At 35.5% G+C, this 26748-nt stretch overlaps 1 protein-coding gene across 3 annotated transcripts in view; it reads right to left on the bottom strand.

The window, feature by feature from the left end:
• SPRED1 (sprouty related EVH1 domain containing 1) overlaps nucleotides 1–26748 on the bottom strand; it is a 134661-nt gene that overhangs the window by 70923 nt on the left and 36990 nt on the right. For all 3 annotated transcript variants that reach the window (XM_024568384.4, XM_024568386.4, XM_024568385.4), the window contains exon 2: nucleotides 10146–10320. In XM_024568384.4, coding sequence (XP_024424152.1) covers nucleotides 10146–10320 — 175 coding nt within the window. The remainder of the gene's footprint in view (nucleotides 1–10145; nucleotides 10321–26748) is intronic.

Below are 26748 nucleotides of genomic sequence, written 5' to 3'. Positions count from 1 at the left end.
CAAATTGACCCATAGGTTTAACAGTTCCTATCAAAATCCCGGTAAGGATTTTTGTAGACATGGGTGGGATTATTCTAAAATTTATGTGAAGAGCACAGACCCCAGAATAGCTAAAACATTCTTGAGAAATAAGAATAAGAGACATCACTCTACCCAATACTAGGGCTTATAATACATCTATGATAATAGTGTGTGATACTTGCAGAGGAACAAACAGAACAATGAAACAAAATGGAGAACATATAAAAAATGCTCAACTGATTTTTAACAAGAGTACAAAAGTAACTTAATGGAGGAAGAACAACCTTATCAACAAATGGTGCTGGAAAAACTTGACATTCACAGGCAAAAAAAGTTAACTTTGACATAACTATCACGCCTTATATAAAAATTAACAACTATACAACTTTTAGGAAAAATACATAGGATAAATCTTCAGGACCTAGGGCTAGACAAAGAGTTCTTAGACTTGACACCCAAATCATGAACCATGAAAGGCAAAACTGATAAACTGAACTTCATTAAAATTAAAAACTTTGTTCTGCAAAACCTGTGAAGGAGATAAAGAGATTAGGAGAAAATACTTGTAAACCACATACCCCAACGAAGAACTAGTATCTAGAATGTATAAATAACTTTCAAAACTCAACAGGAAAAAAAAAGCAATCCAGTGAGAAAAATGGCAAAGGACATAAACAGCCGTTTCACCAAAGAAGGTACACATAAACATATGATTAGCCATTAGGGAGATACAAATTAAAACCATAAGGAGCTATCATTACACACCTATCAGAAAGACTAAAATTAAAAATAGTGACTACACAAAACGCTGGCAAGAATGCCTAGAAACTGGACTGCTGATACACTGCTTGTGGAAATGTAATATGGTACAGCCACTCTGGAGAAAAGTTTGACAGTTTCTTACAAAATTAAACAGCAACTACCAAACAGTCCAACAATTGCATTATGGTCATTTATCCCAGAGAAATAAACTTACGTTTACAAAAGAATTTGTATTGAATGTTCACAGCAGCTACATCTGCAATAGTCCCAAACTGTAAGCAGCCTACTTTTTCTTCAGCGAATCAATGGGGTTAAACTTTGGTATGTAGTTGTCATAGATACTAGCCAACAATAAAAAGGAGCACATGCCCAACAACCTGGATAAACCCTCAGGGAACTATGCTGAATGGGGGGAGGGGGGAACAACCCAATCCTGAAGTTATATCTGATTCCAATTATATAATACTTTTTGAAATGACAAAATTATAGAAATGGAGAACAGGTGAGTGATTTCCAGTCCAAGAGGGAGGTAGGTGTCTTTATTAAAGAGTAAGTAACAGGGGAAAGGATTCTTATGATTACTGAACTACTCTGTATTTTTTCTATGGTAGTGGATACATGTAATAAAACTATGTAGACCTATATATGCACCCAAATGAGCACAAAACTGGGAAAATCTGAGTATAGTGCATTGTGTAGATATGATTATTCATTCTGGTTGTGATATACTAGTTTGCAAAACGTTACCATTGGGAAAACTGGGTAAAAGGAAAACAGGATCTTTTAAACATTATTCCATACAAGAACAATTAATAATCTATAATTATCTCTATAAAAAGATAAATTTAAAAAGTTTGTGGAATATTTGAAAAACCAAATTTCAGAAAAATTAGTATCAAATTCTGTTAGGGGAAACATAAGCGATACCAGGACACTTCCTTATTGTGATAAATGATGTCTCGAAACAACAGCTAACATCATACTTCTTTGCAACAACAGAAACCCCATTAAATTCACATATACACAAAAAAGCCAACACTATCACTGGCTAGCTACTACATATAAAGTAGACGAGTTGCATGAATAAGCTTTAAAAGATGCCAGAAATGGCCCCCAAACCATACACTACAGGCACAAAAATTTTTATCTATGTTTATAGAGTTCTGAAAAAAAATGAGCAAAAATATATCCAAAAAAGAAGGTAAAGACTAATGAGGGGAAATTAGTATTAGCAGATATTAAACTCTACATAAAACTAATCTTAAGAGTATAACATTCACATAAGAATCAACAGACAAAAAAGTAGAATTAAATAGGAAGTGGTATGGATTGATCTACATCCTTCTGAAATTTAGAAAGAGAGCTCTCACCAGAAATCAAATAAATCAATCAGCATCCAGATCTTGGACTTCCCAAGTTCCAGAACTGTGAGAAAATAAATTTCTGCTGTTTTAGCCAGCCACTCTATGGTATTTTTTATGGCAGCACAAGCAAACTAATATAATAAGTTAAGGTATTCAAACAGCTGTTGATTAATTAAAAGAATAATGGCAATCAACCAATCAATTAAAATCATGGTACAGTCATATGATAATTTAGATCCTAATAGAGCAAAAGTAGTGATGGAATATTTAGAGAGCTAAAAAGAGATTAAAAAGTTTGAGTTTCAATTTAGCTATTAGTGAAGCTATAACTATTATAACAACTTAATGACAGTTGAAATGTAATGGAAGAAATGTGAAATATATCACAATCAAGTACAAAGGAGAAAGATGAAGCCAAAATAATCCTGATGAGCCTGATAGACCAGAGCAACCAGTATAAATCAGTAACTAAAAACTGGAATGACATTAATTTAAACCAAGCCAATCGAGTAATAAAGAGAAAGTCTAGTATATTCTGTAGAGTGCTAAAGGAAATTAAGTGTTAAGCTGAAGTTTTCTGGAAAAAAAAAGAAATAAAAGCAAGTAGGAAGGTAATACGGGAATATGACAAATCTTAATTTTCAAGGAAACACCTATCACATGACTCCAAAGAAAGATAATGGATATGCTAACAGGTGGGTTTTTTTCCCCCCTTCTTCCAGGAATACTGGAAATATTAAAGAGTTAACTGTTGAAAAACAATTGCCAAAAGAAAGTCACAAAATTTATGGTTATATAAAAAAGTCATCAATAGTACAATTTATCTATTATCTTTTCAATGGACTGACCCTAAAATGAGTAGGTAATTTTGGACTAGATGAATGTTGTTGTTATTATCAGCATTCCTTCCAGTTCCAATCCTTCATAGCAAAACTGATTTGCCCCAAGTGCTTTCTCTAACTCAATTTTCCTAGTTTTCCATCTATGACTTACCTGTGACAACAAAAAGGAAACTGTTCCTGCCATTGTTGTTTCCTCAGGACTAGCAATCTGTCTGTCTGCATTCGCCACTATACATAAACTTTTAATATACTGTCTATAGTTATTTAGCTAATGTAAAAGACAGGAAGGCATTTCTTTAAGTTCAGTGCTTTCTTCTGGTAAATGGGCAACATCATGGAAGTGACTGCCTTTGGGAATAGGCAGACAGATTTAAGACAAAGGAAGAAAAGGCCTGATTATTAAAGTTCCTCCCCGCCAAAAGCTTCCTATACTTCTTTCCCCTGACTTGTTTTTCCTCTTACACTTATAATTGACTAGAATGTTATTACCCTTATTTATTATAATATTTCTTTGCCCCTCACCAGAATGTATATTATCTTAAAAACTAGAATTTCCGTCATTGTTCATCTAGTTATTCCCAGTCCTTAGAACAATGTGAACACACAGTAGCTTCTCAATGCATATTTGTTGCAGGAAAGACTTGCCTTTAAAAAGGGAGCACTCTTGCCCAGGCCAGTGTGGCTCAGTTGGTTGGAGTGTCATCCTGTAAACCAAAAAAGGCTTACATTTCCAGTCAGGGCAGATACCTAGGTTGCAGGTGCAGTCCCCTGTCAGGCGCATATGAGAGGCAACTGATTAATGTTTTTCTCCCCTTCTCCCTCTTCCTCCTTTGCCCTATCTCTGAAATCAATAAGCATGTCCATGGGTGAGGATTAAAAATACTAATAATAAATAAAAAGGGAATATTCTCTTTTAATAATATAGAATTCAATGAAATTTTAGGGTAAAGCCATGTAAAAACTCAGCAACATATTGTCTACTGAAACATGAAGAAATAGTTTAAATGACCGTGACCAAAAAAGTTACAATGGATTTAGAAAGAAAAAAAAAATACTCAAGCCAGAGGAATCTACTGAAATTGGGATAAAATCAGAGGCACAAAGTAATCGAGTAAGCATGAAACTGTAGAGTAAGAGAAGGGGAATAAAAAAGAAATGACAGGAAATTATAAAATTTCTCAAATAAAACAGTTCTGGAAAACAACCAGATCCAGGAAAGCAGCCTGCTGAAATGAAGACCAAAAGGTCAAGACTGTGCAAAGCAAACTAGCCAAGAATAATGATGAGGTTCAGATGTGGAGAAGTTGGCTATGGAAAGGAATAGCTAAGGTCAGTCGACGAAAATGAAAGTTAGAGAATGGCGATCTGAATGGGACAGTGTCAAAAAAAGAATTTGTATATATGGTTGATAGGGTAACACTGTCAAATAAATAAAGCACATTTAAAATACTGATACCATCTCTACTCCCACTCCTGTGATATTACGGTAAATAGGAGAACCAGTATCTTTCAAGAGACAGAGCTGCTAAATCTTAAAGGAAAAACTGGTTAATGCAGTTGGTTTTTAGTGGAAGACTGAGGTTTCACAATGCAATAATTCACAGAGGCATCGTGGGAAAAGCTAAGCAGGAAACTGTTGTTCTGTACTTTTATAAAATCTAATCTAAGGCAGAAAGATGTTTCTCTGGTCTTTTAAAGTTTTCCATGGTGGAAAGGGGGTGAGTCTCATTGTTAATAAAACTACTCTTATATTATAATTATTTTCTTCCTAGAAAACAATTAGTCTAATTTTGTTCCAAGCTCTAATAACTGGAAAGAAACTCTCTTTTTAAAATGTGTCAATTTAAACAGTAAAGCTATTATTTTACAGGCACTTTTTATTTTTATAAGCCACTTTTTATCTACAACCTAATTATACTTATTAATCTAAAAAACATTATCTTAATCTCTTTGGCTACCTCCTAAACTTGAAATCTTTTCTTGTTTTCCCTTTCTTCATTTTTTACCTTTATTATCTTTACCCATTATTATCTTTGTCACTATAAGTTTATAATGACAGCTATCTCATAACTTTGCTGACATAGCATTGTGCTTTTTTCTTGTTTCCATAAGTAATTTGGATCTTAATAAGTAACATTTGGATCTTAAGTAATCCAAATGTTCTGAGTCCTACCATATCTTTCTATGTAGCCTACTCCATTTTTTGTCATCTCTTAGCACATAACATGCTTTTAACAGCATAATTTAAATTTGTAAATTTACAGTATTTTATTGCCTACTATATAAACATAGGAATACCTAAATTTAGAGCCCCATGGTAATTTTAAACTATTTAGTACTAAATGTTTTAGCAAAATTTTAATGTTGTTATGGACAGTTTATTCAGCTACTTCTAAAGATTCTAAGGAAGAATGTTTTAAATTTACATATCACATACAATTCAGCTATAAAGGTAAAAAAATATAACCTATACATATGACAGTTAAATTTTAACTAGCATTTAAGAAATATGTGATCCAGGATAACATTAACATACTAAAGAATTAAATGAAGAAATCAAGGCTATAAAGATTTAGAAGGAAGTGGAGGATACAACTCATACAGATCAAGAAAAGCAGTTCTGAGACTCTATTCTTGTTAAAGACCATTCATTCCATCCCCAAGTGCCTGCGAGAAAGGCAGTACTTTGATTACCTTAGAATACAACACCAAAGCCTGGTGTTCCCTTCGAATTCCTTCTCAGTCATCAATAAAGTATGGAAAGCTAACTATGTACAGCAGTGCTTTCCAACATTTTCCTTAGACACACTTAAAAAAAAATAATATTAGAAGGCAACCAGGAAGGAGGAGCTGCTACTGGTTAAGAGGCAACAAGCCCGGGGACTCCGGCCACCATGTTTCATGGCACACAGCTTGGGGAGGCTCTAATTTAGAGTATCAAAAGGGTAACCTATAAAATAAACTCTACCTTTGTAAGCATCATAAAAACAAGGAAATTATAGGTAAACATCATAGGAAATACTTTCTAATTACTCTGAATGAACAAATCACTAAGTGAATGAGTACTGCTTCAGGTACACACAATGCTGCTGCCTTCCTGGGGGGGGTTGGGGGGGGGGAAATCTCCATTCTGCCTGCTGCTCTTTATTTGTGCTGCTTTTCTTATTAAAAAAAAAAAAAGTAAATTTAACCCTTTGGAATGTGTAAAAGACTTATTTTTAGTACAAGTAATTGTAAATCAAAGTCTGGAAAACTCTTCTACCAAAGGGCTTTCTTTCCCACCCTTGAGAAAAGCCAACTTTCTTCTTCACTATTGTTACCGATATTTTAACTTATAAACACTCTTTAAGCCCTGGCCAGGTAGCTGAGTTGGTCGGAGCACTGTCCCCATAGGCCAAGATTGTGGGTTTGATCCCTAGTCAGGGCACATACAAGAATCAACCAATGAATGCATAAGTAAATAGAGTAACAAAATTGATGTCTCTCTCTTTCTCAAACCAATAAATAAAATACTATCAATATTTTGTATTAGCTACACAAGTGCTAATATCAATTCTTTCTTAAAGAACGCAAGTTTTTCTTGGGGTTTGAGGGACAGATACCCTACTTCATTTCTAAAATTCATCTAAGGTAGAAGATTATAAGATGTAACTGACAGACAAAATGGGTAAAGAACAGTTTTTAGCAAATACCTGTTACATTATTAAAATGCAGTTTACTCACCAAGAAGAATTTTATTTTTTTAAAATTAACTAATTTCTTTTTATAGAAAGGGACAGAGAAATGAAGGGATAGAAACATCAATGTGTGGTTGCCTCTCACATGCCCCCAACTGGGGACCTAGCCTACAACCCAGGCATGTGCCCCGACTGGGAATCAAACCAGCGACCCTTTGGTTCACAGGCTGGTGCTCAATCCACTCAGCCACACCAGCCAGGGCTCACCAAGAAGAATTTTAAGGGAAACTACCAACTTGGGAAGAACTTTATAAATTTATAGACTCAACAGTCACAGAGTATTTCTTTCTTAGATAAATTAAGAAACCTAGAACTTAGAAAACTGCATTAAAACCAATCAGTAAAAATATCTATAGAAATGGACATTAATAATACCAAAATGCAGTGATAATGAAAAAGAATATACACTTAATTCTGTATTACTTCAGAAGTATGGGAAACTGTTCCAAGCGTGGGCAATGTGGCCCAGCCCCCATTCGGAAAAGCCAGTGGGGAGCGAGGTTGGTGGGCAGGACCCACGTCCATGGATAGGTTCTCCCGTGGGGAATCAGGCCTGCATTGTACATAGGCTGCTATGAGACTTGCTCTTGCTAAAACTCCCTCACCCTGAATTGAGGCAGCAAATGTTTACTGAGTATCTTTGACTTCCTAAAGTCTGTGCTCAACCTCCCAAATATGGAGTGTAACCAGTTCAACCACTTTCCCCCTTGAGCTGTAACATCCTCCTTTTTGAAGTAATTAGCAGTATTCTGTCCTTTGTTGTCTGTAAAAGGTAATCACCTACAGTGAACCTGTGCATAGTAAATGAGGACCATCCTCAATGTAATGTGCTCAGAAAAGCAATAAAAGCCTGTCAAGGCAAGGGTAGGGGCGCTCTCCTCTTGAGAGAGTGGCGGCGCCGTCCCTTTTCCTCCACAGGACTTGGTAGACCGTGTGTATTTGTCTATTGCCATCACAACGCCAGATCCTGCCGGCCAGGATCTGCGTCACAGAAGTATTTTGGTCATAAGAGGGGGGCAATTTATCTGCTTATTTCAATGTCACTGTGTCACTGTCCCATTTGTCCTGACACTCCACAAGACCGGTGTTTTCAATTTAAAAACATGCATTATCGACTCTTTGATCACACAAGTTCCCATAACCTAAAATGCTTTATTATATAGCTAATCTCTACACGAAATATGGCAACCATCCAACTGAATAATTTTTCTTCTATGTCTACACTGAGATATATTTATTATTCCTGTTATACAAATAACAAGCATCCTCAAGGAGAAATGGTTAGGTAAAACAACAGGTGTTCTGATTCCTAGGTCAGTGCTTCTACCAGAAAATTGTACTTTTTTTGTTATGTCTGTTACGATTCTGTACCTAAGGGCTCTTTTTAACTTCTGTCATAGGGAACACATTTGTTTCCTTTCTGAATCCCAAGTTTATTATTTTAGCTTTATGTCAAAGCCACAATGAGCGAGCACCTAATCCATCAGTCTGAGCTGTCTTTGACCAGCCTCACTCCTAGTTATGCAGATTATGTCCCTTATTAAAGTACACTAAAGTAAACTGTCCATTAATATAGCCAATATGTTTAGATCTTTACTATTTTACTGTTTCTAAAATCTACAACTTTTCCTCCAAAAACATTTCCCAATTGCCATTAGCTCAGACGAGAAGCATGATACTACAGAACAAGTCACCAGAAACTTTCTTAGAAGTCTACAAAGGCTTATTTTAAATTAGCATTAGCATATGCCAGCCACCATCTTATTGCAAACCAGAATCACCTTTAAATATTTAAAGTTTTAGAGACATGTTAGATTAGGTATACTCCTAAATTTGAATGGGGTTTCCTACAATCCTAAAACTACATTCTGGTTCATTAAGATACACTGTCAGGAGTTAATTATAAACTCACAAAAAACTGGAGTTAGAAGGCTTTCAAGATGATTTAGGATAACTCTCCCTTTCACTGAGGCAGAAATTGGGGCACAGGAAAAGTTAGTTTAACAAGGCAAGTTAAATTACTGAAATAATTCATTAGTGAAAATTATCCAGAAATCAAGAACCAAAATTAAAAGTAAATTTATTTTAAATGTTCATATATGAGCCCTGGCTGATGTGATTCAGTGGATTGAGTGCCAGCCTGTGAACCAAAGGGTTGCTGGTTCAATTCCCAGTCAGGGCACATATCTGGGTTGTGGGACAGGTCCCCAGTGGGGGACATTCAAGAGGCAGTCACACATTGATGTTTCTCTCCCTCTCTTTCTCCCACCCTTCCCCTATGTCTAAAAATAAATAAATAAAATCTTTTTAAAAAGTTCATATATGAAAGAGTTATTTGGAATTTAAAATACATTTTCAATAGAAATAACATCATAGATACTAAATGAGCTCACAAACCAATCCACAAGTACATATTTAAAGGAATTATAATTATCTTCAAGGGTCTTAGAAATTTTTGGCACTTTATTCTCATTATGCTTCTAAGTATGTTTTCCTTTTGCTTGATGCAGGAATGACACTAACATTACTCAGCTTTTCAGACATGATTAGAGTTGTGGCTTACAAATGAAATAAAGGAGAAAGAACTTTCTATACGAATTAAAAAGTAAGTATATAATATTATCAAAAGTTAAGATTCATATTTTAAAACACATACATGAAAAAAACACTCATCTGGGTGGGATAACAGTGTTAAAAAACTAGGACGGCCACCTGGTAGTCTTATGAGGCTAGACTTATTAAATTAATAGGAAGTGAAGAGAAAGTACCTGAGAATACAAAAGTCTAGGGTGGGGGTCAGCAAAATATTTCTGTTTAAGGGACCAGATATTTATGGTCTCTTAATGGAACTTTATGTATAAACACTGAAATTTGGATTTCATATTATAATTTTCATGTGTCACACAATTATTACTCTTTTTTGATTACTTTCAATTATCTAAAAATGCTAAAACCATTCTTAACTCACAGACAATATGAAAATGGGGGGCAGGCCTGGATTTGGCCTATGAACTATGGCTTGCCAGCTTCCAATCTAGGAGATAGTAGAGAGAAAGGGAGGCAGGGTGTATGTAGCTGGTTTAGTAACTGGGGGGACTATCCAAGAATGTTCTTCCATCAAACCGACCCAGAAAAGCAGCTCCTTCCTAACATGTTTATATTAATGGTACTTCCAATTGCAAAAACCAAAAAACCCCAAACCCAAACCCAAACAAAACAACAACAACAACAACAACAACAACAACAACAAAACTCAGGCATAATTCACTGTGCTTAATATTAAAAGAGCTCCAGAAACATAATCATTGATCCTGGGCAAAAATAATTCTCATAAATTGTGGTATACTAGTCAGAATTTTAAGTAGATAATTCATTCTACAGAATCTTAAAATTATAGCAATAAATGCATTATTAATTACCATTTTGTCCCTGAGTCGCTCTCCACGGATAAAAAAGTCAGCACAGCCATTCTCTTCCTGGTGAGGGACTTTGAAGACAGTGACGCAGCTCAGTCCACTCCCTCCAAGTGGTAACCATCCACCACTTGAGTCATCTCGGGTCATCACCACAGCTCGCACTCGTGCATAACTATTACTAAAATAGATGCAAAGATTACAAATTAGCTTTTCCATTAAAAAAAAAAAAACACACAGCCAAGCTGTCAGTCTTATTTGAGAAACCAAAGACCACATTAGTTAAAATGTAGCAACTAAAATATTCACTACTTTCAGGATAGTCCAGAGAACGTAACCTACTTGAAAGAGGTCAAAAACCACAAACTAACTTAAAAAGATAACCTTTATTTTGAAGACTAACCTTATAGTAAAAGGCTACAGAACTCTTATTTCAATTCATTATTTGAATAGTTCAAGCACATTTGGCTGCTCTGGAAGAACCTAAGAAAAACCTAAGGGACAAACTGTCAGATTACACAGGCCATCATCAAACTTGTCTATATACATATTCACCTGCTGCAATATAACCAGGACAAATTACTGTTGCATTTTGGTACATTTCATAGTGGCACCTCTAAGTTTCTAACATTTCTGGAATATATTAGAAATAAAATGCTGAACTCAGACACCACATTTTTTATTTCTTCTAACAACTACGAATATAAATCACACAAATCATATGAAGACAAATGTTCTGTTTCAGTAACTTAGCAAGCAAATTGTTCTATAGAAACCGTTCTTGCCTTCTTTTTGGCAGACTCTCTTCTTAACAGACTACATGCTAGTTCCATTCAGAATTATTTGTCAATATTAACCACAACTATTTTTTACATAAATTCTAAAAAGTATTTCACCTACTAATGTTCTAGATAACTGACATTTAACCATTTTAGTTCTAAAACTTTTATATAATAATTATTGATGAAATCCTTTCTAGAAGTAGTATACCTTGTTGACTTCTTCAAAAAACATACCGAATATAACTTAAACTTGTCTTGGTTATTATGAATATCAATTAAGACTCTATGTATCAGAGGGAGAACCAAGATGGCGGCTTGGGTAGACACACTGCGCCTCCTTGCACAACCAGAACTGACAGAAAATCGAAGGGCAAGGAAGTCCGACACCAAGGAAATACAAAATAAACATTCATCCAGACCGGTAGGAGGGGCGGAGAGGACTTGAGTTGCTGTGGCGGAACCGAGACTGGCGGAGTGTGGGAGGAAAGGGGCAGGCAGTCCGAGCACTAGCAGACCCTGCAGCCCCACATTCCCCCACAGATAAACCCAGAGGGCCGGACTCAGAGTGGCGGAGAACAGGGCAGGCAGAGTGGCAGGTAGCACCCCTTGGCCACACTCACACATAGATAAACTGGGACATACAGTGGGGAGTGAAGCAAACTGCGCAACCCAGGGCTCCAGTGCGGGGGAAATAAAGGCCCAAACCTCTGGGTGAAAACACCCGTGGGAGCAGCAGCAGCAGGAGAAACTCCCAGCCTCACGGGAGAGGTCCTTGGAGAGACCCACAGGGATCTAGGGTGTGCAAAAGCCCACCCACTTGGGAACCAGCACCAGAGGGGCCCAGTTTGATTGTGGGTAGCAGAGGGAATGACTGAAATCCAGCAGAGAGTGGAGTGGGTGCCATTGCTCCCTCTTGGCCCCTCCCCCACATACAGCATCACAGCCCAGAGAGCAGTGTTACCCCGCCCCGGGGAACACCCAAAGCTCCTCCCCTTTAAGTAACAAAAGCACCAAGACCAAAAAAAAATGGCCCAAATGATGGAACACTTCAAAGCTCCAGAAATAATTCAACTAAGCAGCGAACAGATAGCCAACCTATCAGATGCACAGTTCAAAACACTGGTAATTAAGAAGCTCACAGAATTGCTTGAATTTGGTTGAAAACTAGATGAAAAAATGAAGGCTATGCTAAGAGAGACAAAAGAAAACCTACAGGGAACCAATAGTGAAGCGAAGGAAACTGGGACTCAAATCAACGGTGTGGACAAGAAGGAAGAAAGAAACATCCAACCAGAAAAGAATGAAGAAACCAGAATTTGGAAAAATGAGGAGAGGCTTAGGAACCTCTAGGACATCTTGAAACGTTCCAACATCTGAATTATAGGGGTGCCAGAAGGAGAAGAGGAAGAACAAACAATTGAAAACTTATTTGAACAAATAACGAAGGAGAACTTCCCTAATCTGGCAAAGGAAATAGACTTCCAGGAAGTCCAGGAAGCTCAGAGGGTCCCAAAGAAGCTGGACCCAAGGAGGAACACACCAAGGCACATCATAATTACATTACCTGAGATTAAACAAAGGGAGAGAATCTTAGAAGCAGCAAGATAAAAGAACACAGTTAGCTACAAAGGAGTTCCCATAAGACTGTCAGCTGATTTCTCAAAAGAGACCTTACAGGGAAGAAGGGGCTGGCAAGAAGTATTCCAAGTCATGAAAGGCAAGGACCTACATCCAAGATTGCTCTATCCAGCAAAGCTTTCATTTAGAATGGAAGGGCACATAAAGTACTTCTCAGATAAGGTCAAGTTAAAGGAGTTCATCATCACCAAGCCCTTATTATATGAAATGTTAAAGGGATTTATCTAAGAAAAAGAAGATAAAAAATAGGAACAGTAAGAATGACAGCAAACTCACAGCTATTAACAACCACACCTAAAACAAAAACAAAAGCAAACTAAGCAAACAACTAGAACAGGAACAGAACCACAGAAATGGTTCTCACATGGAGGGTTATCAACAGGGGAGTGGGAGCGGGGGGTGGGGGGAAAGGTACATAGAATAAGTGGCATAAATTGTAGGTAGAAAATAGACAGGGGGAGGGTAAGAATAGTGTAGGAAAGGTAGAAGCCAAAGAACTTATAAGTATGACCCATGGACATGAACTATAGGGGGGGAATGTGGGAGGGAGGGGGTGGACAGGATGGAGTGGAGTGAGAGGGGGGAAATGGGACAACTGTAATAGCATAATCAATAAATATATTAAAAAAGATTCTATGTATCATAACAGTTCTATGCTACTTAGTGTCTCTGTATGTTCTAATTCTTAGGTTGCCAGTTGTTATTTCTCTTGTCAGTCCTTGTCTGAAATCTCCCCCTTTCCTTTTTTTTACTTTATGTATATTACTGAAATATACTTTACACAATATACACAATAACATAGCAATCTTAAATATGTAATTCAACAAGTTCTGATAAATGTACATGTCTGCAAAACCAACATGATAATCATGATATAAAAGATTTTCATGACTCCAGAAACATCCTTTAAACCTCCTTCCCATCACATAACCATCATTCTGAATTCTAAAATACGAGATCTGTCCAGAAGTTATCCAGCCATGTAATATGAAAAATGGAGACACTTACTGAAGAATATACAAGATAGAAGAAACATTGTACATAGGACAATGACGCCTCCATCCCCTTCAAAATAGGCACCTTGGGACCTCACACAGTTCTCCCAATCACCATCAGCTGCCCTGTTTTATTGTCCTGAATTTTATCAATGGTCCAATATCTCTTCCCCTTCAAAGGTGATTTTAGTTTTGGAAAAAGGCAGAAGTCACAGGGCACCAAATGTGGGGTTTAGGGAAGCTAAATCACCAGCATGATTTGATGTCTTGGCAAAAAACTCTGCATGAAATGTGACATGAGCAGGAGCACTGTTGTGATGACGCTGCCAATCATCAGCTGCTAATAGCTGCAGCCTTCTAAATCATCCCAACGGTTTCCACGAAGGAATGTTCAAGCTTAAGGCAAAATTTAATGCAGATTTGTTGCTCTACTTGCTCAGTCATTTTGAATGGGATGGCCACAAAGCACACATGCTCACTCACTAGCATCTATCTCCTCCACTGACTAATACAGTGAAGTCAGTCATGTTCATGCACACACATTCCAGTCCACTCTCCTTGACCGCCAGGTTACACTGATGTCAGGCAAACAGTTCTTGTACACATTAGTTTTTTTTCTATTATGGGATATCGCATAAATGTAATCAAATGAAATCACCACGTGCACCCTTTATGTCTGATTTTTTCACTGATTACATTGTTGTATTAGTAGTTCATTCTTTTTTACTGCTAGGTAGTCCTCCAACAGAATAAATACATCATATTTTATTTATTAGTTCTTATACTGATGAGCACTTGGATTGATCCTAGTTATTAACTATTATGAATAAAGCTATTAAAAACCATTCTAGTACAAGTCTTGTTTTAGAGACATATGCTTTCATCTCCCTTACCTAGGAATGGGACTGGTGGGTCATATAGGGTAGTATGTTTAACTATAAACTAGTTCAACTGTTTTCCAAAGTGGTTATCCCCCATACATTCCCATCAGTAATGTGTGGTAACTTCAGTGCTCCACATTTTCACCAACATTGGATGTTTTCTGATTTTTAAATTTTATTCACTGTAGTGAATATACAGTAGTAACCTATTGTTTTAATATTCATTTTCCTGATGACTCATGATATTGAACATCTTTTTATATGCTTACTGGCCATTTATATGGCTTTTTTAAAGTCTTTTGATCATGTTTTTATTACACTGTCTTCTGTCACTAATTTTTTTTAGTTCTTTATATATTCTGGAACAGGTCTCCTGTCAGAGAGCTGTCCACTTTTAAGGCTGTTCTGTGTTGTGGGTGGGTCAAAAGTCTGAAGTCAAACTTTCATAAGTTGGATCCTGGCTCAACAACTTTCTAGCTGTATGTGCTCAAGAAGTTACAGATGCTACCTTGAATAAATATAAACAATGCCTGACATATAATAAACACTGTAGAAGTATTAATTATTATTACCACACAAAAAATTTTAAACTGATATAGCTGCCATCCTGGTAATTCAAAGCCAGGCAGGGAAAAATCAAATTTACATGGTGAGCCATAATTCTCTATTTTTGGTGTCAAAATAATTCTTTATACAGAAGCTCCAAAAGTCTTCAGCTTTATAGGTGACCATTCTATCTCAGGTTTTTTATTATGCAGTTTTTCAGGGGCTCTAATTCTTGTTTGGGCCCAATTCTTACCAGTCTTCAACTCAGAGAACTGGTCAGTGGAGGTTTGGGTGCATAAAGACTGTACTGACATAAATATCAAATTGGAATCCTTCTGGGATGGGCTGGTACAAGTGCGTCTACTATAAACCTAACATGCATCCCAAGAACACAGGGAAACTTATTCTAGTGGGAACTGACTTGTAGGAATAGAATTAATACTAGATGAAGATCATTTGGTTATCAAGAACTTAAGTCTAAGGATATACTAAAAGGATAGCACATAACTTAGACATGTTAGACTTAAATGTATGTAAAGTAAACTTACGCATCTGAAGCTTAACACATTTCAAGTTTAGTGAAGTTCTGAAGTCACAAAGATAGGTTAAAACTTAAATTCAAGTTCCCAATAATCATTTAAGTGTCTATTTTATTATAGAATCTTGACTTCCTTCTTGTCTAATTATGTAATAAACTGGGAAATTTAAGAATTTAATACTAGTTTCTTTAAGACTTGGAAGACCCAACAAGTAAAATACCCAATTTAGAAGCTCAGGGAACATCTTGACTTCAGAGTATGAGAGCAGTTATTCTCTTTAGGGCAGACTCTTATTGTATCATCTTTGAATCTTACTAACTATAATTTACAATTTGTAATGATTCTCGGCATATTTTATATTTTAAAGATATAAAAATGTACATAAGATTATTTAAAAACATGAGAAAAACCTAGTAGTTATTTTAGAATGGTGAAATTAGGTATTTACCCTTCATTTCTGAGTTTCTCCAAAAATAATTATTTTAATATTTATAAACTATAAGTAATTTAAAAACCCACATTTTAACATTCTTTGGCTTTATGTAAGATATTGTAAACATTTTAGAATGTCGTTTTTAACAGTATATAAATGCTTTATACAAAAGTATCCCTAACATAATTCCTCTTAAAACCCCCAATTCATTCATTCTTTCCTTTCCTTTTTTTTTTTTTTTTAACTTTATGTAAGTGCCACCTAAAAGAGATGCACTGTCCTTTTCAGAAAAAGCAAATAAAACAGTATTTCCTTACTAGGGGAGTAAAGTTGCCTGATACATTGTTCACCTTAATGCAACAAAAGAGATTTTAAAGCTGGCCAGTAATTTAATTTAACATTTTTTGGATCTCATGTTTTCAACCTTACCAAATATATAACTTTCTCTTACCTATTCAAGTTGATCTTTCAAGCTTTAAAATACTCCAAAAGCCTATGTAAGTTAGTATTCCTCTGACCATGGTCTTCATTAGTTTATAATTTAATAACTCAGCTTTCAACTTCAAGACTTAAAACTAGAATACTTTACATAAAATTCAAGTTGTTCAATATCATGTTATATTTTTTTGACAGAACCTTCATTCTTGACATGGTTGATTTTTTACTTGTTTTTAATCCCCAAACTTTCTCGCCTTCAAATGTCCTTCTCTTTTCCCAAATAAAAGCAGTAATTTGTTGTCTAAAACATACGACCACCCCCAAAGACTAATGGTAGCTCTTACAAACTTTGTCACACTCTTCCTTGTAGCACAGTAAAATCTGCACTTGTCATTCCCTCCACAGATAAAAGTGACTTAAGGGCAAGAAACCAAATCATATTCTTCCATTTAAAGTAATAATAAACCTTTTTTCCTGATCATGTAAACAACAGAAGCCCATTCTAATAAATGTGGAAAATAAAGAAAAATATAAATACTGACCATCACGAAATTAAAATTCAAAAATTTGTTGGATTTTTACCCTCTGGGTATCATATCTGCAATCTATTAGCCTCTCACACAACAGCTATTTATGACAACATATTCTTACTGCCCAAAACTCAGAAATTTCATTTTTGAGCTTCTTTAAACTACTCAGTTGAAAGGCATCTGTTCCCAATGATTTATCTAAAAAGTCAAGTCTGACAATAATTAGTTCTTTAATATTATTTTAAAAAATACTTCCATCTAAAGCTCTACTCTTCATTTTAACAATGAACTACATAACAACCACTTTTTCAGCCTAGCTTTAATTCTAAAGAAATGAAGGGGGCTCTTATTGTAAAATGTTGCTTGATTTAGTTCAAAATCTAAATTGTATCTCAACTGTTAATCTGTGGTCTTATTTCAACAATTATATCAAATATATCCTTTCACCCACAGAAGGGGACTCAGATAACTAATGAAGGAGTCCAGGTGAGAGGTAATGTTGGATCGGACTAAGGGGATAATAATGGACAGAGAGGAGTAGACTGGTTTGGGTCTACTTTGGCAGAAGAGCCAAAAGGACTTGATGATGAAGTTAAAACTACACAGTAAGAGTTCTAAATTATCTAAAATTCTTAATAGTAACCATGAGCTTTATTTTCTAAAATTCCCAACTGCTATTTAAATAAAGTTAAGGTAAAAAGAGGGCCAAACACAAACGGGCTCTTTTTTTCAGTTTCTTTTCTCCCTCGTAGAAACCTCTTGCCGTGTTATTACCAAGCCTATCATACATCTACCCATCAGCCCTCTTGCTATTTTCATTCTTTTTATCCTATCCCTAATTTTCAGCTGGGTTGTCTGTCTTTGTTCTATTGATTTGCATAAATTCTTTTAAAAAAATTTTATTGATTTATTTTAGAGAGAGGGGACAGGAGGGAGAAAGAGAGGGAGAGAAATATTACTGTGTGATTGCTCCTCGTGTGCCCCCCACTGGGGACCTGCAATGCCCTGACTGGGAATCGAACTGACGATCCTTTGGTTCACAGGCTGGCACTCAATCCACTGAGCCACACCAGCCAGGGCTGATTTGCATAAATTCTTTATATTATAGATACTAATTCTTGCCAGTTGTATAAATTATAAATACCTCGTTCCAATCTGTGGCTTCTTTTATTTTTTAATATTGTCTTTTTTAAAAAAGATTTTATCTACTTTTAGAGAGGGGGGAGGTAGAAAGAGAGTGAGGGAAACATCAATGTGTGTTGCCTCTTGCACACCCCAACGAGGGTCCTGGCCCAAAACCCAGGCGTGTGCCCTGACAGTGAATTGAATCAGTGACCCTTTGGTTTGCAGGACAGCACTCAACCCACTGAGCCACACCAGCCAGGGCAATATTGTCTTTTAAAGAACAAAGTTTTTATTTTACCATGGTGAAATGTGTATCTTTTCCTTTATGATTTGTGCTGTTGACTTTTTTAAGACCTCATACATACTTATCATTTAAACCTTTTACACCTTATTAAGAGATAAAACCTTTTTTTTGTTTTGAAGTCACTTTAGCAAATAGAATACTCTTTTTTTCTGTGAAAGTAAGAAAGTCCCTAAATTACCTATGCCAGACACAGCTAGTACTTATTATTTACTGAATTCTAACACACACTAGTCCTTTTCCATTGCCCAGAAGTTAAATCCACTTTGGTCTTTGTTTCTCAACTACATATGATTCTCTGTTCTCCTGGGCATGGAAACCAGGTCTTCATAACTGTTGTATAGTATTGCTGAATTAAGAGACCTACCTCCATAATTTTTTTTTTTTTTTTGATATCTAGGGCCCATTCTGGTCCAGCATGAATCTGCACCAGAAAACTTCCCCATCCCATTCCTAAGCTTAACCCAACTTCTAAACCTTTCTACGCTTTCATGCTTTAAAACTTCCAAGTTTTTTTAAACTTCATTGAGATATTTAACATTACTTCAAATAGTGCTCAACTATATCGTCACAAAGAAACTGGCAAAGTATTACAATGATACTGCCAATATACATCGATCATGTCCTTACTTAAATAAGTTTCCTACTAAAAGAGGGTATTAAATAAAAATTTACACAGTTTGAAAGCACAGAAAAATTTAAAACATGGAAAGATTGTAGGCAGAGATTACTAAGTTGTTATAACAAATTTTACCTATCTTAATAAATAGAGATGTTTATATAGATATATTGTCACAATACTAAACCTATCTGTAAAGGAAGCTAGATAATGTAAAAATTGGGAACTAAAGAAAATGAGAAGAGATATAAGCAGACTCTCTGGCAGAAAAGGTAAAAGAAAAAAATTACAAGTTAAACTTAACATCTTGAAATCAGGCTGCTGTCAGCATGGAGTCCAGAGGCAGAGTGGGATGAGACAGCAGAGAGAAAAAAAGGAGAGAGGAACAGAGAGAAAAGAAGAGAAAAATAAATGAAAGAAAAGTGTTTTAGAAATATTAAGTTTAAAAACAGTTATTACATTATAAATGACCAGTCAGCAATTAGAAATGTACACAAATTTAGGAAACACCTTAGACAAAGCTAGGTATGTTTAAGCCATTTTGTTTGTTTGTTACCATTTTGTTTGTCTGTTATCTGTTTAAGTCATTTTGAGAACCATTTCAGAAATGGTTCTCAAATTGAGGTACTAGGGTAATGACTAATGCTACTGAAATTGTGATTAAAGCTATGGACTATTTCCCTGAAAAAAAAAATACACATGTAGCTAAAAACTTGTATTTGAATACAACTTTGGGGATTCACAGTCTATTCCAAGAAGTTCACAAACCTAAGATTAAGAATATTTGATCTAAAGGTCAATGTTGCTCTGTGATAATTTTTAGGTTCTATAATTTACAGGTTTATCAAGATAATTTCCCTATCAAATGAACTACGTAATGCTGGTTGAGTGAAGTTACATCATCCTCTCTCAAGTAAATCATAAAATTATTGTACTTCCAAGAGAACAAAGTGTGTTTGGTAGTATTCAAAAATGAAAGCAAAACCAATATAATGTCAATTAAAGTGGAAAAGAGAGGCAGACGAGGAGGTGAGAATCAGAGATTTGAAGATGCTACACTACTTGGCTTTGAACACAGATAAGGGTCATAAGAGAAAGAATACAGTCCTCTTAGAAGCTGGAAAAGGCAAGAATACCGATTCTTCCCTGGATCCCCCATCCAGAAGGAATGCGGCCTTACCAATACCTTGATTTTAGCTCAGTGAAATTATCTGGACTTCTGATGCTCAGACTACAATAGTACCAAAACAAAACAGCCCCAAGTAACACCCTCAAAAGAAAAAGGTACTTAGAATCCCTTAAAACTTGTTCAGTACAAAAAGAATTTATACATTTTTCCCTAGAGGAATATTTATAGTAACAAAACATCTTGTTCTCTACAATATATTTTAAGTAAACATTATCATCCAAATATTAAATATTATTACAGAGACTGGGTGTAAAAGAAGAAGGAAGCATTTAGTAGAAGTAGTTTACAATTTGTAGTTTTCCCCAGACACACAGACTTGTTCAAATATAGCCTGGCATCCCAGCTTTTCCACAAACTTCTATAGAACATTCCACAAATCACATCATATGCATGTATTTGTTCTAAAGATATGTTGGCTCATTTTACTATACAAAGTGGTTGCTCTGTGAAAGAGGAGATAGCAACTAAGGTCCTACCTGAGAAAACTGGATATTCCACATTGGATATACAAAAATAGGCATGTTCTAAGAGAGAAGATAAGAACTCAAGGGGTAGACAGGCAGAAGAGGGAATTCCAGAGTCCTCTTGTACCTTAGATGGATATTTCAAGAAAGAAATTTATGGTTGATAGGGATTCCTGGTGGTAGAAAAAAAATGATTTTCCCCCTTTGAAAGCAGGCATAGGTTTAACAGAGACATATTATTACAGACTCTACATTGAGTATGGACCTTTAAATTGTAATGCATTATCTAGTTATATTTCTTACTCTCCAGAAAGTATTCCCTCGTATCATTGAGTTAGGCATCTTCTCTAAATGCTTTCATCATGTAAGATGTGAGTAGGAGACTCAAGTAACTGATATCTTGATGGTTAGCTGTGGTTAATAATTCTTATTTAAAGCAAAAAGCAAAAAGCAAACACCGTTGCATTTTTCTTATTTAAATTAGGTACATGATATCCTTGAGTGTACCAGTGTGTAGTTATATGAGAAGTTCCTTTCCACCCTGTAGGAAGAAGGCATAGTAGTCTTTTACTCTTGTTTCTCGGTGTCTTCAGTAAAATTATATTGCTTAGTCTTATCTGTGTTACCAGAAATATTAATGAAAACATGTGGATTTGTAACAAAGATGAAGTAATACTTTTCTGACTACTTCCAGGCAATGTCCAGAGAATTCAGTGAGAGACTAATGCTCTGCCTGGTCAGAGAACATACTCAGGGAGATTGCGTTCACAGCAAGGAGGTAATTCTTTCATTGTCAACATTATTAAGACAATTTTCATTAAGGAATTCAGCAGGATCCCTCCCTCACATTTAGTACCCACAATTTTTTAATATGTTGCCATCTCCTTCCATGGTTCTGTACATGCAACCTTACTTAGTGGAAGTGAAGAGCACTCACTTTTTAAAATGCACCTAGCAAGTATTTAGATTACAGCTTAACCATGCCAAGAATGCATATAACCATGCATATAACATCTCAGCATTTAATGGCAAAGGACAGAGGAATAACAGGGTAAGCTGGCAACCCTGCATATCTAAAATGCCAATTCTTTAGGGATCTGGCAAACAAACCAAGGATGCTAAAAAGATATGGAGTCAAGAGTCAGGGACCCAAATGAATCTGCAAAATAATCACCTCAGAAAAAGGAAGTAGTTCCACACATAATATTAAAAATCACTAACTTTGAGAGACCTGGATATGGCCAATGCTTGAAAGTAAGTCCTAGGAATATTTCTGTAAAATAGGCATTTCATAAATACTTACATAGTTGAATGCAGAAATAAAGAAAAGCAGATGAAGAATGCTCAGCTCCTCCTATGACTACCCATCAAGAGTGCTGTTGGAGAGAACTGGACAGCACAAAGTGACTTAAATAATTACTCAAATGAGAATGTAGTAGAAATTTAGGAACTTGATGATACTGGTACATGATTACACAATGTAAATAACATTTCACTCTATAAAAGAAGGTTTAGAGTTCCTCTAAAAATGCCACACTAGTCTGGGAATAAGAAATTCTGGAGCTAACAAATATAGTAACTAGAATAAAAATTTCACTGGAAAGTTTCAATAGCCCATTTGAGCAAGGAGAAGTATTAGTAAGTTTAAAGGCAGGTAAACTGAAATCATCCAGTCTGAGGCACAGAAAGAAAACTAAATGAAGAAAAATGAAGAGAGACATGAAACCTGTGGGACACTGTAAAATGCACCACATATGTGTAATGGGCAGTTATCAGAAAAGAAGGAGAATGGGAAAGAAAGAATATTTAAAGAAATAAGGCCAAGAAACTTTCCATATTTGATGAAAGACATAAATCTACACATCGAAGAAGTTAAACTCCAAAAAGGATACAGAGCTAGAAACCAAGACACATAAATAATCAAGGTGTTAAGAGACAGAAGAGAAAAGCTACTCATTATACACAAGGGAATCTCCATAAAATTAAGTCTATTTCTCATAGAAAACAATGGAGGCAAGAAGCAGTGAGATGACATATTTAGAGAACTGGGAAAAAACTGGCAACCAAGAACTACACACAGCAAAACTATCCTTCAAAAGTAAAGGGGAAATTAAGACATTCTCAGATAATTAAAAAGCTGAGGGAATTTGACAGTAGGAGATCAGTTCTGAGTGCTAAACAAGGTTTTATGTTAAATCGTTTAACATAAAAGGTCACTATACATGAACTCAAGGCCATATGAAAAAATAAAGAACCCTGGTAATGGTTACTAAATAGGTAAATATAAACCAAATATTATGGTATTTTTGGTTATAACTTCTTTTTGTGTACAATAGTTATAAATCTATATTAATAGTTACAATAATGTATAAAATGTAATTTGTGACAATAATATAAAAGGGAGTAAAGAGCTGTATAGAAGTGAAGTCTTTACATCTTATTAAAGTTAAGCTAGTAACAATTTAAGTTGTTATAAACTTAGGATGTTAATTGTGATCCCCATGATAACCACTAAAAAAAAAATCTAAAAAAATAGGGAGAGAATAACAAATTAGAAAGGAATTAAAATACTATAAAAAAGCCAAATGCATAAAACAAGGGAGAATTGGAGGAAATAAAAAACAGAAAGGTATGAAATAGGTCATATATTATGGGATTCCATTTATGTAAAATATCCAGAATAGGTAAATCCATAGACAATAAAACAGATCGGTGATTGCCAGTGAATTAAGGGTGAGGATAAAAGGGAGTAATTGCTTAATGGATATGGTTTTGTGGGGTTTACTTTAAGGATGATAAAATGTTTTGGGACTAGACAGAGATGGTGGTTGAACAACATTGTGAATGTACTGCCACTGAATTGTATACTTTAAAAATGGTTTTAGTTGTTAAATGGTTAAATTTGTTAATTTCATCTCAATTAAAAAAAAAAAAACTAAAAGCAGCCCTGGCTGGTGGGGCTCAGTGGATTGAGTGCCCTCTTGTGAACCAAAAAGGTCACCAGTTCAATTCCCAGTCAGGGCACATGCCTGGCTTACAGGCCAGGTCCCCAACTGGGGGTATATGAGAGGCAGCCACACATTGATGTTTCTCTCCCTCTCTTTCTCCCTCCCTCCCCCTCTCTCTAAAAATAAAATAAATCAATTAATTAAATAAAAAACTAAAAACAGATGAAAATTAATATTAATATTTCATTTAATCCAACATATCCAATATCACATCATTTTAATAGAAAATAATATAACTAATGAGCTATTTTATATATTTTTTCAACCAAGTCTTCATAATTTGGTGCACATTTTACATATACAGCACATGTTGAATCTGACTAGTGCCTGATAGTTACATATGGCTAACAGCGACCATATTGGACAGGGAAACTTACAAAAATAAGTTGTTGGGTAAGCTTACATTGAAAGATACTCTATCTGGAATGCTCACTTTCTAGCATACACTTGTAGCTAATCCCCACTACCTTCTCCTTTTTTACAAACTAAAAAATAAATATATGCGATTATTACCTTTGATTGCATTTTCTCCCCTGGATTGTTCTTTACTCCTTTGTATTTAAAAACCCACATTTAATTCTTGTCTTGGCTTCTAGCGGCAATAAGGATTCTCCTTCTGATGAATTCAATGTATTTATCATGTATATTTTTCATTAGGCAGTTACTACCCTTGATTCCTCTAACATAATCTTCTATTATTTAACTTCAAACTTCTCCATTTTACCACATCTTAAACTGCCCTGTACCATCCATAGTACCTCATGTAGAGCAAGAACTTGACATTCCACATTTACCTGTTCTATCACAACTCTCTTGTTACTACAACTAATAAACAATATTTCACATGCAGATAGTGATAATACCAAAAGGCATCTGCAACGTCCACCCTTAACAGATGGTTTTCAGCTGAACTAAATAATCAAAGTCCATACGACCTGAATTAGGCTACTTAGCATCCTTCACTTAAAACAAAAACAAAAACAACAAAAACAGAAAAACACAGTAGGGCAACTTCAAGACTTCTCCTCAGCAGGAGCCCTCATAGCAATTTAGCTATTATTCCTTAGCTCCTTAACTGATAGTTCAATTATGAAAAAATAAAACCCCATGGGTAAAAATCACTCCAGGCTTAAAAGCTTCATGCTCCACACAGGGACTAAAATATCCTGTAACAGTCCTATGGTCATATTTCTTTAGGTCCTGGCAAGGGATATACACAGATAAAGGAATATACCACACTCAGGACAGACCAAAGCTCTGGTTTTCCACCAGGTACATACAGCAGTCCCCTCTTTTTATACACAGTTTCGACTTTCAAGATTTCAGTTACCTGCAGTCAATTGCGATCTGAAAATATTAAATGGAAAAGTCCAGAAAAAACAATTCATAATTTTAAATTGCGTGTGGTTGTTAGTGTGATGAAGTATCATGCTACCTTGCTCCATCTCCCACAAGGATGTGAATCAACCCTCTGCCCGTATATCCACACTGTATGTGCTACCCTCCCTTTAGTCACTTAATAGCCATCTCTGTTATCAGAATAGGCATTCTTGGTATTGCAGTGTTTGTGTTCAAGTAACTCTTATTTTTACTGTCATAATTGTTCTAGGTTATTATTAATGTTATAATCTCTTACTGTGCCTAATTTATAAATTAAGCTTTATCAGGGGTATAAGTGTATAGGAAAAAGCAGTTGACATAGGATTTGGTACTATCTTCAGTTTCTGAAATCCACTGGGGGTTCTTGGAAGTATCCTCATGGATGAGGGGGTACTACTGTAGTTCATTCACAATCCTTCAGGTCCATGTGGTATTTACCAATGTATAGTGATGCCTAATACAATGGACAATCTTTATCAAGATTCCAGAGAACCAGAGCTTAAAAAGTTAACCAAAGTCATTTTTTCCATGAGAAAGAATAGATTTGGTAGTGTTTATTACTATGTAAAGGTGCTAAGTAACTGCTAAGTTTATGGGAACACATTTACATATATATCTTAGTTAAAGACCTGTTTTTTATTGTAATTCACTTTATTATTATCAGTTAAATATTGATTTTGCTTGATTATATGTAATTTATTCATTAAAATAATATTCTAACTTTAAAAATTAGTAACAAATAACTAGTCATTTTTCAATATTCTGAGTTGTAAATCTGAAAACACTGCTGCTTTTAACACATAAGATATCTTCCAACAAAGCATCACCTAAAATGGCACTCACAGAGGCAGACAAAATTCAAACAGCATTTTATTTAAAAAGTGAACTGTGATAGAACATTTTGAGAGAACATCTAGAGTAGGGAAAGAGCGCAGGTGAGAGTTTACCGCCAGTCAATTTTGTGCTGGCACAAAGCAGATTTATTTAAAAGTGGAAAGGCAGGACATCCGCTCCTCTGAATCAAGTCTTGGCAGATGCCAATTAACCAAAAGAACAGGGATCCATTTAAGAATCAAAACAAAGACACTCTCTCAATAATACTTCTCCAGTTAGACTAAAATAACTCAGATTTAGTTTCAGAGCTAGGTTTTCTTAATGAGATTTCCTTAACCCCTCAATTTTTCCATACTTAATGGTGTAGATAGTAAGTGATAGAATAAGGGATCAAACAAAGGTCTGAATAGAAAGCCTGTGCTTTTTATCACTACAACCAAGCAAATGAATGGTTTATATAATTCACGGACAAAAAACAGGATTTACATTTATATGTACTCTTCTACTAAAAAATAAATTCTTTGATCTCCTTCTTCAGGGTTCGAAGAAGCTGTTGGACTCCTGCAGAGTGAGTTAAACAGCAATCTCTCTTGCACATGTGCACGCACACACACCTCTGCCTGCAAGTGGACACAATATCCAACTGTCAATATGCAATTCAGCAGGATCCCTGCATATGATGTTGTTTCAAGTGCACTAACAATGCTTTGAACCAAAAGCGTTTTAAAATAAGTAGAACTGACTTCATTTTAAAGTTGGTTCTGGTTAAGTTTACTTATCTCCCCACCCTATTAGCTCTAGGTACACAAAATCCTTACGGTCACAGTATCTCTTCTCAGAGTTCAGAAGTGCTGGAATTGAGTCTCATTGTCTCTGATTTCTCTGGCCCGGGTTACTGGATAATTCT

Source organism: Desmodus rotundus, chromosome 7, assembly GCF_022682495.2.
Source record: "Desmodus rotundus isolate HL8 chromosome 7, HLdesRot8A.1, whole genome shotgun sequence".
In the NCBI taxonomy this organism is placed as follows: Eukaryota; Metazoa; Chordata; class Mammalia; order Chiroptera; family Phyllostomidae; genus Desmodus; species Desmodus rotundus.
Note: the sequence above shows the minus strand (reverse complement) of the source record. Positions and strands in the feature narration are given on the sequence as shown.